The sequence below is a fragment of the Numida meleagris genome, chromosome 14 (assembly GCF_002078875.1).
Source record: "Numida meleagris isolate 19003 breed g44 Domestic line chromosome 14, NumMel1.0, whole genome shotgun sequence".
Taxonomy (NCBI): Eukaryota; Metazoa; Chordata; class Aves; order Galliformes; family Numididae; genus Numida; species Numida meleagris.
The window spans coordinates 3,325,772-3,338,228 of record NC_034422.1 but is presented as its reverse complement, the minus strand read 5'-3'; the positions used below and the strand labels follow the sequence as shown (position 1 = coordinate 3,338,228).

At 35.9% G+C, this 12,457-nt stretch overlaps 1 protein-coding gene and 1 long non-coding RNA gene across 3 annotated transcripts in view; one reads left to right on the top strand and one right to left on the bottom strand.

Annotated features, from left to right (window-relative positions):
* Positions 1 to 12,457, bottom strand: part of LOC110406436 — a 297,282-nt gene that overhangs the window by 11,323 nt on the left and 273,502 nt on the right. The window lies entirely within an intron of this gene.
* The window catches only part of ADGRD1 (adhesion G protein-coupled receptor D1), a 130,981-nt gene that overhangs the window by 13,942 nt on the left and 104,582 nt on the right, over positions 1 to 12,457 (top strand). Inside the window, exons 6-12 of the mRNA XM_021412936.1 lie at positions 793 to 1,047; positions 3,981 to 4,045; positions 4,665 to 4,820; positions 6,913 to 6,972; positions 8,209 to 8,326; positions 9,190 to 9,300; positions 10,773 to 10,848. Coding sequence (XP_021268611.1) covers positions 793 to 1,047; positions 3,981 to 4,045; positions 4,665 to 4,820; positions 6,913 to 6,972; positions 8,209 to 8,326; positions 9,190 to 9,300; positions 10,773 to 10,848 — 841 coding nt within the window. The remainder of the gene's footprint in view (positions 1 to 792; positions 1,048 to 3,980; positions 4,046 to 4,664; positions 4,821 to 6,912; positions 6,973 to 8,208; positions 8,327 to 9,189; positions 9,301 to 10,772; positions 10,849 to 12,457) is intronic.

Genomic DNA, 12,457 nt, shown 5'->3' with positions numbered 1-12,457 from the left:
GTAACTATTTAACTGTGTGTTTAGTGTGCTTTGTTAACTTTTTCACCTGTTAAGCGTCTGTTAAGTTTTACATGTCATGACATGGTATTAAGAAACATTTTGGTATATCCCATATCTTACTGCTTCTATCTAAACTTTGTATTGTTGGGAAACTCTTACCTAGTGACTGAGACAAATTCTGGACTTATAGTAATGCCAGTGACAGTCACTAAACATTTTTCTTGCCATCATTTAACTCTCTGCAGACTGGGAATATAGAACTTCCTCGCCTCATAGTGCCAAAGTTTTATAATCAGTTCTGAAATCTTGTCTTAAGAGAAAAGCTGTTAAAGGGTAAGAATAAATTGTACATTGGTGGATTATTCAATCCAAGTAAAAATGAGTAATATGTTTTCAGCTTCTGAACTCTAACTGAAACTGTGGCAGCTTTCGATTAGCCTATTTGCCTGTTCTCCAGTTCTTGCAATCTTTATGAAGTTCTTGCAGAATTGAATTTTGAGACAGTACTGAAGAGACTTCAAGTCTTGGCCAATAGTACTTAACAAGTGTAATTTATGGAACTGTAGAGAGCCCCAGTAAGAGTTCAGACAAAAGCTAGCAGGCGCTCTGCCAAAGTATGGGCTTCCCCATGTGTATAAAGATTAATATACATGACATCAGCATTCCATAATTCACTTTTAGCACTTCCTATATAGCTCTAAAGCATTGCACAAGTCAGCAAAAACTTACTGAATAGGAGAGGCTCTAAATGGAAATGATTCATAGATTTTGCTGTGACTAACTGTTTTGTAGGTCCTTATTGGACTCATATTCTCTTCACTTGGAAATCAAGAGAAGGACTGAAGGTCTACGTCAATGGAACTCTAAACACAACTGATCCAGATGGCAAAGTGTTCTATGATTATGGAGACCCCAGTGCAAACCTGCTGACTGGAACAGAAGGGGATCAAACGAAGCGCTACGTGAATGGAGCATTTGATGAATTCATTATATGGGAAAGGGCGCTCACCCCCAACGAAATTGAGCAGTACTTTACAGCTGCTATTGGTGAGTATGTGCACTCTTATTGTCATAAGTCATGCTCTGTAAAGATGTTGTCTTAAAAATGGTTAGTGTGTAGGATTCGTGTTTATATCTTTCAGCTATTTAAAGTAGTTTTTTCAGAGAAAGAAAAAAGCAGTTATGAAAGGCTCTGAAACATTCTGCTATCTTTGGATATGCAGTGTTTTCATCTGTGCTTCTAGTTCCTTAAAAATGTCAAAAAAAGTTTACAAAGATCAGAAGTCTACAGCCATTTTCATATCCCCTGGGATCAAGAGAAGAGCAACAATTAGACTGGAGGCAGAACGCTATTAGGAAATACTGACTCCAGATTTCTAACACTCCTGTGTAATCTTAGAGGCAACTCACTTAGCGTATTCCAACAGATGTGGATAATAATGCTTATCTCTCCAGTTCCTGGAACAACAAAGATTTAATAACTCATGTAGGTTTGTGAACCAAAAAAGAAAGATATTAGCTAAAAGTTAATATAAATAAAAACAAATCAGGATTTGAACAAAAATGTAGAAGACAGTGGCCAGTAGTATGTCAGCTGCGCTACAGATATTTATAACAAACTTTTCAGTACAAGAAAGGCTGTTGCTATTAAGTGTTTGTGTGTGAGTAGCAATCAGAAAATGTCCCCCTCAGGAATAAAGCTATGGGGCATCTGGAACATTTGGCTTCACTGGTGGTTTCTCTATTTTCATTAATACTTATTAGGTTACTGACGGCTAACACAGTTACACTCAATTACTCATGTGCTTTTAAACCCATGGGAACAATTTTCACAATGGACATTCCGAATAACACAGCACAGGTGCAAACTTGTAAATGAGAATGCGTGTGTTTTTGGCATCCAGGTTTCATAATGGCAATCAACTTACAAATATAATATATTAGAAAAAATATCAAATAGACAAAGCAGAATTGAAACCACTGAAAAGAAAACCTTACATCTAGTATGTAATGAAGCAGACCACTTGCTTTGCAACACAAATGATAGAAATCATGCTCAAGTTTTGTGTTTTACGAAGTGATTCTTGTGGATGTCTTCAAACATTTTCAGATAATTCATTTAACGTAGGAAATAGTATAAATTTTTATTCCATATTTGAAAATCTAAATAAATAAAAATAAAAATAAATTAATTAAAATTAAGTTTATAATGTCTAGTCATGTTGGAAAAATTGTTTGAGTATCTGGCTGTTTTGTCTTTCACAACAACCTAGGGTCACTGTAACAGTATCCAACTCAAAGGTACCATAAAACCCATTCCGTGATTTAGGGTAGAATGTTGTGCTGCTAAATTCAAATGCAATAGACCTTCAAACTGACCCAGTTGTCCGTATGTGTATAGAGGAGTATAATTTGTATAAAGTCTAAATTTTTGCAGAGTTATACAGAATCTTGCCTATACCTTCCCACACCATCCCTGTTGGTTTTTGGAAAGTTGCATGGTGAACTCCCTGACTTATACATTGAGACCTTCCTGCTGTGCTATGAGCTTTTGTGAGTTTACTGAAACTTGCATTATACCAAGTTTTTCTGGTTTTAATTTTCTTAAAGCCTCAGTTCAAAGGTCTTCAGGATCATCAGGAACTTTGTTTTCAGTGAAAAATCTAAAATAAATTTCTGACATCTAAACTGAGATTAAAACTTGAGCATTTTTTTTTCTAGAGTCTTGGGAATTCAAATGTAAAGGGGCAGCAGGTATTATGATTATTTTTTTATAAGTACAAAGCCAGTATTATTTTGAAGTGTTAAAGTACATTGGAGAAATGTGGAATATTGACCCTTTGATTCTTCACTCAAAGTATTGAACTGATTTTATTTTATTTTATTATTTATTTTAATTTTCCAGTTTGAATTAAGAATGAAGCTGAGACATTCTCAGAGAAAGTAACAGACATCACAAGACTAATCAACACAGTAAATCAGAGTTATTCCTGGTATCTGTTTATTGAGCTTGGAGATCTTAAAACAGTGATGAAACTGGGCTAATGTGTTCTGATATAAGAGACTTAATAGGACAGCCTGTACCTTAGCAGAATGAATAATCATGTTACATTTGGATCTATGATAAAAATGTGTCTAATATATTCCACTACTGTTTGATTATGCTGAAATACTATACTCCTGGGCAAACATAAATTTTTGGGAAGATGTAGTTTAGAAGAAAATTTTATTTCTCTATCACAAATGACCCATAAATTCCCTTGCATGGAAAGGAATCAATATTTTTAAAATGGAGCAGCTGGAAACCACCCCAAATTGAGTTTATTCTTTCTGTCTTGGCAAATCACTTATGGCCTGCTTATATGGTAATTTTCAATGCGTATAGTGCTAGGAGGTGATATTTATTACTGAAGCCCATCTGAGTAATAGCGACCTTACTGTTGCTTTGAATCAACTTAAAAACAGTAGAGACACTATCTGCAGTATTCTCCAACTGATACTGAAAGTTGCTTTCACTCTTTGACTCCTGTTAGTCGCTTTCTGCAAAACTAAAATGCCATGTTAGGTTATATATACCAACATTTCTACTTTTATTTGAGTGATGCCTCAGTTTTGACAAAAGCAGTGGAAATATTTCATTAATCTTGAGTTTTTATTACAGTCTTTCTGAATTTGCATGATTTTATTTGCCACTCAATTCATTTAGACTCAAGACATAAGTATTTATTCAGACAGCATTAGCATCTGGAAAACCATGGTTGGCAGTATTCTGATTTTTGTCAGTTGTCTGTGTCCTCTCAGTCCCTGTACTGAAGAATACATGATTCTGAAGAATCATATATATAGAAATACAACTAGGCCACACGCAAACTTGTCAGAAGTGCCCACAGTACGTTATCTGTTCTTGATAAGATATGGAGATTTTTAAAATTAGTTTTTCCTAAATAAATTTAACTCATTTGTGTACGTGTTTTCCCCAGGTGTGCAATTCTTGCTCTCTTCAACTCTTTCATGGTCTACGATGACAACTACTACAAAACCCGCGGTAAGATAAATCCTCATAACTCTTTTCTAAAACACCAGAATTTGTTACAAATACAGAATTGCAGATCTACATTTTACAGTTTTCGTTAATGCCACTTAATTTAGTACTTTAGTACTTTTATAAATGTTTTCAGATATGCTCAGGGAGTATTTTCAGCCAGGATTGAAAGATGGGAGAACTACAGAACTCTTAATGTTGGATAGATAACAGGAATTCACAGCTAAATAACAATAATTTCTCTATATAAAAAAGTAGAAACTTGTTCTAAAGTATTTCAGTGGATTTTGAAGATGGAGGACATTCAAAAATGTTTTGATAATTTTTCTTAATTTTCATACGAAATCTATATGCAATTAGCTGTAGACAGCCTACATGCACATAGTTGTTCCTGTGTATCTTCACTTTCTTGCTATCTGGAGTGTCAAAGTTTTATTAGTGATATACTGTTCTACCCAGCATTTATGGCTGGGGAATGCTTAGTCCTGAGGTTGCACTGCTTAGAAATGCTACAGTGATTCCTGGAGCACCGAAAACTGTCACTTAGCTCCCTTTTGGGCAGACATCACAAATAGCATCTGCTGTTTGCAGTGAGCTGATGACTTGTATCTTTCTCCTGCAGCTGTCTACAAATGCCTATCATCCCATCATAACTAATTTGACCAAAGAGAGAGGCAACTTCCGCTCCTCTGACATCCTGCTGGACTACCTGGAGAATGTGTCCTTCAGCTTGCCCAACAAATCCTTGTCAGAAAATACTGCTCTAAGCCTGACAGAGGTAAACTTTTAAAATCTGTGTGTGGATCCAGATAACACTCAAATTTTCCCAGCAGGTGGAATATGGAATGCAACTTTGAAAGTTTTTGCTGATTGCAGAATATACACACGAAGTAAGCAGTAGCTATTTTAGGGAATAGCAGACAGTGAGCTTCAACCAGAGACAATAGTTCCAAGGTCTCATTAGTTCTTGGGGATGTTATTTATTTAACGCTTAAGTTTTATGGATATTTGGAACCATGACTACACATTAATGATTTAGTTAAACAGAAAATAGAAAAGAAGAAAATAATTCCTAATTAATTTTTTTCAGCTGTGTGTTCAATATATGTCGTACATACTATAGGGCATTTTCTGTGGTCTAAACTGATGACAAGGGGTCCTTCTTGCTAACATAAAGTTCGCCTTCTGTAAAATGATGGGCAGCTAATTCCCTGATTTCAGCAGGCTAAAAAACTATTATTACAACCATCAGCTCTGGCCTCACCAGGGATGGTTTCTTTAAGCCTGTGGGTAATACCAGGGTGACAAGGATTACTTACTTGGACCAACAGTATCAATAAACGCTTCTAAAAACACAGGCAGCATTTGACAGTTTCTGTTAAAGGTTTAATGTTTGCAAAATGTAAAGCTTGGACTTTGTGAATCAAAATACAGAGCAAAAATCATTCTAAAAAATCTCTTAATTTGTTGTTTCCTCTGTTTTGCTGAAAATTTTGTGTGGGCTTTAATTTGAAAACAGAACACCATCCTGCCAGATGTCATACCTGTTGCCCACATCATTTCGGTTGTGATTTGGCTGCTCATTCACACTATCTGTTGCTTCGTGTGTTGTGAAAATAATGTGCAGACAGAAAAGTGGGACATGATTATCCTTAGCAAAGCTGTTTTGGGAAATAAACACCAGAGTTCTGTTCATACATACAGACTGTGTCACTTGTCTGACTGATAGTTAGGCTTTGTATTGTCTGAAGCTAATTCCCTGAAAGACAAGCACTGAGCATGCATGCTATTTTCTGTAAAGTTATCTCTTTGCTGGTTGTCATATGCCTCGCAGCACAAGAAAATTTGATATAAGTGATATGCAGTAAGCTGTCTGATTACTGACATACTTACAATGTATTGCTTCTGACAAATCTTACTCACGTTTTCTGTTATAATTCTATTCTGCCCAGCAGTTCCAGTCCTCCCCTTTTCCCCCCTTTTCTAGTATTCTAATACACCCTTCTTGTGTTAATTCTGGAGTGATGCTGAGTCTTGGGAAGAGATGCTTCCTGAAAGCTCTCAGCAGTTTGGGCTGGGTCTTGGCTTCAAGGTAAGTTCTGTGCATGCCACACTCTGTTTCAGAGGGGCAGCACAGAGCTTGCAGTTGCTCGAGGTAAAAGGTTATAGAAAAGCTCTGGTACTGCCCTGTGTTTTACTGCTTATAAAAATGTGCTCATAAAACACTCTGCTTTCTTCCATGTTTCTCAGTGAGACTTTTATATTCAGTTGATGCTTTCAACGCATTTGAAAGAGATGTTTAAGAAGGAATGTGATTTTTCTTTAGATTTTTTGGTCATTTTCTGTGTTCCCCTGCCCCCTCCTTGTGTTTGTCTCTGTTAACAAGAGTCCTTAGTACAGAGTCTGTATCAGGAACAGTGCTCATCACAATGGATCTTGACCTCAGAAACATTTAAGTGCTAAAGTTAAGCAGAAAATAATCAAACTTAATAGCTGATAGAGCCTAAATTCATACGCAGTGCTGATGAAATATCTCATCTTAGACGAAGAGGTATTTTAATGTCACATGAGTTTAGATAAACTAGGAAAATAAATTCTTTCCCCTAAGATCCAGCGTTGTCACATCAGATATAATGTAATTATTGTACTTCGGGACTTTCACAGTGGTGCTACTTTTAATAAATAAGCTATTAATTTAAAATACTATACAAAACATGGTGAGAATGCTTGCAGTAGGGATGAACCTGACTAGAGTGAAAAAAAGTTTGTAATCTTAAAATAAACCTAAGGAAAACCAAGAAATCTGCCTCGCGTGCCTACCAGGAGATGTAACAGATGAAAAGCAAAACTATATTATTTCATTCTTTTAGGCATTTTTAAAAGTTATTGAAGACTTTCTGCTATTACCCAATTGGCTTGAAATACCTGAGGTAAGACAAATGAGCTTTGACTTCTTGGTTAATTCAGATGCGTGATTTAGCATAGACAGTAATGAAATTGGTTGCCTCTATTATTCTTCCTGATATGACTTGCAGTATGACTTATTTGCTCATATGTTATTTGCATATTTGAAATAAAGATCCCCATGCAAAACAATTAAGAAAAATGTTTTTCAGGGCTAAATTGAGGAAATTTTATCTGTTTGTTTCCACATATTTCAGGATGAAAGAAACAACCAAGAAATGCATTTATAAAAAAACAAATATCGTCAGTGAAGTCAGTATTTAATCTCTCTTGCCCCAAAGTTTCCTTTTTTTTAGCATTTACCTTTTGTAATTAAAAGTGTGCATTTTTTTGTAGATTGAATTTTTTCAATACACATGAGATATGTAGCCGTGCTTATCTAATTTAGTGGAGTGAAACTTTGACAGAGGTTTCATCTGACACAGGAAAAGCAACCTGTATCAGCAATCTTTCTCTTCGTGACCTGTCCAAATTTGAATGCAGAAAAATACTTTTCCAGGAATTTCCTGAGATTTTTTATTTGAATCTTAAGGGAACACAAATTTCATAACAGAAAGTTTTTAAAATGAGTGTGGAGGACAAGCTACTAACGTAAATCAGGGTCTTACTGAATCCTAAAACACTGTTAAGAAAGACAGATAGATGTCTAATGGATTTAAGTTATTAGCTTAAAACCCTGGATTGCCACTTGTGTAAGGAAATATCAAATCAAGTAGATTTCTTCTACATTAAAACACGCATTCACTCTGAGGACTGTTTTCCAGGAGACATATAAACACTTCCCATGTAGCTTTGGACTGGGGAATGTTCAAATAAAGATGAAATAAAAACTGGACTATGGTGGATTTAAAATTATGTTCCAATGAGTGTCTGATCCAAGTCTTTAAATACTACCAAAGTAATCTGTCCAGTTCTTGATGTCATTTTTCTGAATCCTGAATATAATTGACAAATGCTGATGGAAGGAAATAGTCCTTTAGAGATACTCTGTAAAACATAATATTTTATAAGATCGGGCTCTGTGTGACATCAGTTTAAATAACATTTTATCCACTACATGTAGAAAATGTTATGGAGAAAATCACGTTACTTTGGACAGACAAACAATGAGTCACACGGGAATTTAGCATGGCACCTTGGCAGTTTGTGCTGTGAACTGCAATTTCTTTTGTTGTAGAGCCTTATCTTTCTTCTTCTCCCAGACTGCTCACATATTTGGAAGCTTAATTCAAACTATTGACAGTGTGATGGGGCATATGACACGCAATCTGGAAGAAAACTCGTTGCCTCTAACTGTTGAGGGTACATCATCCATAGCAGGTAGGATTTAACACAGCTGTTCTCTCTGTTTGGCCTGTCAGGGTGTCCTGAATGCTTCTGTGCATGCAGCCCCTCTATTTTGCTAACACTTAAGAGGAAATCAAAAGAGATTACTCTCTCTTTTGAATGCCATTTCAGCTGCAGAAAGTCCGGAGGTAATCATCTCTGACTGCACTTGAGGTTCTTGATGTTATCTGGGGAATGATTTCACATATGAGTCCAATAAAACTATACGAAAGACTTAGCACAGCACAGACTATACTAGTGGGCAATTAAAGTACTGCCCTGAGCTTTTATTCAGTGCTTTGAACTTGCAAATGTGTGGATACTACAAAACTTTAATTTGGGGACAGAAGTCTAGTTTAAACCTTTTAGGAGAATTTCTTTTACCACTGTTTTGCATCCAACAACGTAATTTCATCTGCTTAAGGTAGCACAGGTAATTGATCTGTTCTGGCATTCTATTTCTGCTTCACTGAGGCCTACTTGAGTAGTCACTAGTACCATTAATCACTGCACACACGCTCCCTAAGCTGTCTTGGACACTGGCATTCTGAATGAAAGTGTTCTGAAATTGCACTTCCAAATGTCAGTGGAAAGGGAAGAGAGTGTTATCAATCTGTTCTTTGAACATGGGTGAAGTGATCCACCATGTACCAGCACCCTGTGTGCTGCCTTTCCTCTCATAAAGAATTCGGATATAAAAGGCAATTTTGTATGCAGGGAATTTATTCTATTTTCTACAAACATATGGAGCTTTAGAGTCAAGATTTGCAATAGCTGTTAGAAAAGCATAGCTACATGCTCATGGAGGTCATAAAGGCTATTGATTTTATTATATTTTTGTTTGGATCATCACACAGATTACACTTTGGCCAAAATGCATCCTAAGACTCTGAATTTGTCCCATTATCGCTTTCCATCTCGAGGACAGAGTTACATTTCTATTCCCAGTGAAGCTTTTCAAGAAAGAGGTAAGGAAAAATTAAAGAGAGAGCAGAAGCATGTAAATGAGGCATTCAAGAATAATTTTGCTTGAAAAGAGTTTTTTGTTTGCCTTACTTTTACAAATAACCAGTTTGATTGCCGTTGATTATACTGGTTCTAAACCAACAACAGTTCTTCTATCACATTAAGGAATGATTAATGTGGTAGAATTTTTCATCTTACTTGAATAATACTTCCTATTACTTGAATTTAACTTGAATAATACAGCTGGGCCACAGAGAAGTCAGCCATTTAATGCTGATGTCTTTTTACGTGAGAAAAGCCTTCATTTCTTAAATGATTTTTGTTCACCCGAACTGGTTATTTTTAAGAATTTTCTGATTACCAGATCAGTCACTACTTGTATTTCCATGCAAAATCTGTTTTAACATTTTTTATGAAATTTGTCTATAAAATGACAGATCTAAGCAACAGCATATCCAGGAACAGAATGAAGATGTAAACTACAGTCAAGGCAAAAAGGCAGAACTAAGAAATCCATGCCTATGCTAAAACTTTAGCTTATCTCAAAAAGCGAGAAGATGGCAAAAAATACGAAGTTTCAGTCAAAATTTAAACATAACAATGTTTTAAACTAATTCTGTGTTGCAATTGAGGACTGAAGAAATTTGTTTACAAAAGTATCTACCTGGATCCTTAAGTCTTTGAAAATCTGGCCTATGTACCCTAAACCACAATCCAGAGAATCTGCACACCCAGAGACCCTTCCTCAGTCATTTCTGCTTAAAAAAGCTTGGTTCCTTACTCACACAGTGCAAAGTTAGCTGCAGATACTCTGCAGGGGCGTTTTCCAGCCAAAACTCACCTCTGAACAAGTTCAGCCTTCTGCTGAGCTACACCATCCAAAGAACTAACCTGAACATTTATTATTCCACCTGAAACAGTTTGCAGTATAAATACTTGGAACCCAGCAAAAGGGATAAAAAAGGACATCTGTGCAGCTCACACTTATAAAATACGCTTAAAATCTCTTCTTTTAGATGCTGAAGAACCCATAAATACTTGGAATGCAGGCAGTAAACAGGCTGTCGAAGCAGAAACCATTTGCCTGTACTTGAGTTTTGTAAACTGCTAGTTAATGTACATAGTGGTTAAGTAGCCTTGAAGTTACTGTAGATACCATTGAGATGTCCACTATACACGCCATGCACCCATTCTAGTGACATGGAGGAGTTTTATGACGATGAATGATTACTTTAACAACTTACTCATTTTGGAAGTGCAGTTGCACAGGGGAAGCATCCTTCTATTTTGATATCTATCTCCTGCACTGTACGGCAAGTTGTTCATACTTTTTCACTTATTTTAAAAAATAATGAGAATTCTATACTGAGAATAATAGGAGCCAAAGATCTTAGTACAGTTTTAATTCTAGGAGAGAAATGTCTCTTGCTTACACCTGTTGCTTTGAGAAATAACAGCTCTTTCCTTTTCACAGCTTGGATTACCATTGTCGGCATGTTTTACCATAACATGCACTACTTCTTTCATAGTATCAACCCTATGGATACCAAGTAAGTATCTAAGACCTCTCATGCTGTAACAGCTTGTTTATTGCCTTAGTAATATACCTTTACAGCAGTAATGTCATTATCAACTGTAAATAAATTATGAGCCGTGATCCTGATTCTGCAATATTGACGACATGTGGTCATTAACTAGAGTCAGATTAAATCTTAAATTAGATGGGATTTTTTTATGCTATAGTAAAATAGATTCCCATGGCAACATGTTTGTTTTTCCTTGTCTCCTCTTTCCGTTCATCAGATCTGCTATTAGAATTTCATAACTTTAATCTGTCTTATAAAAGGCAAATTACATCTTTTCTCCTGACACATATAAAGTTTGCGCTGAAATGAAACAAGTAAGAAAACAACATCCCTCCATAGATAAAATCTGAATCCTGGAAACCTGTAAGATAATTTTACAACAGGAGACCAGGCAATGCTTAAAGGCCTTCTGTTTTATATGCTGCACCAATGAAATCGTTAGCAGATAAGATAAAGTAAATGGAGACCTATATACTTCTCAGTCTGAGAGTTCCCCAGAGAATTTGGCAAGGCCATTCATGTAAATCATTACACTTTTCTTTTGAGATAGTATGACTGTAGGTTTTCATTTGATCTACGCTAACATATGTAGATTAGGTCACACTTTCTGTCTTTTCCATACTGTGGCTTTCATCGTATTATGTATGACAACAGAAGGAAGGAAGAAGCATCTCAGCTGTAATTTATTTCAGGGATTACTTTCCTTTCTTTACATACAGCTACAAGGAAGCTCATGATCGCGGGAAATCATTTGTGATATCCTGGGTAAAGGTTCCTGGTTTATGACCAGATTGATCGCACTGAGATAATGACGTGACTACTACTAAATAGCATTTTTAAATCAAGTAGTAAATTGCATTGTTGCTTTCCCTGCTCTCTTAAAAAACGGGCACTTAGCAGGTGGCTGTAAAGGATCTGTGTCATTAACGTGCAACATTTCTTACTGACATGAAGAAATAGAGGCTGTTCATTCTAGTTACTGGGATGAGAATTAATGTCTTATAGTGATTTTTCTTCGTGATCAGAACTAAGGATTGATGCTTGGGGTTGTGCTAAATGAGATTTGTTTTATTTGATCTTGCTGAGGAACTGAATGAAGTTACTTTAATATCTGACATTTTTCTTCTTTCCTCAAAGGAAAACAAGAAAACATTGCAAACAGGTGGCAGATATAAGATGGTTTTTAATGTGTCTTGCAAACATGGCTCTTTCCAGTAGTATGTCTTGTTTGGATACCCATGCTGATGGTTAATTCACCATGGCTCTAATTTCTCATAGTAAATAATGTTCATTCATATGCTGAAGAGCTGAATGACAGAAAACGTTTTACACCTGCATATTCTTTTTTACTGATTGTGTAAAAAGTTTTCCTCTGCAGCTGCATAGATTTTAGTTACTCTTAAATGCACATAAATGTGAAAGTCATAAGTTTTAGCTGAAGGCAGAAATGAATGTTCTTACTATGTACTGCAAAACTACTACAGCCCAGGAAAGAAAAAAGTCACCTGGGCTAATCAGATGTTTTATCAGGTTTTCCTCTGCTGTACTGTGTCACAAGTTACTCTCTAACAAA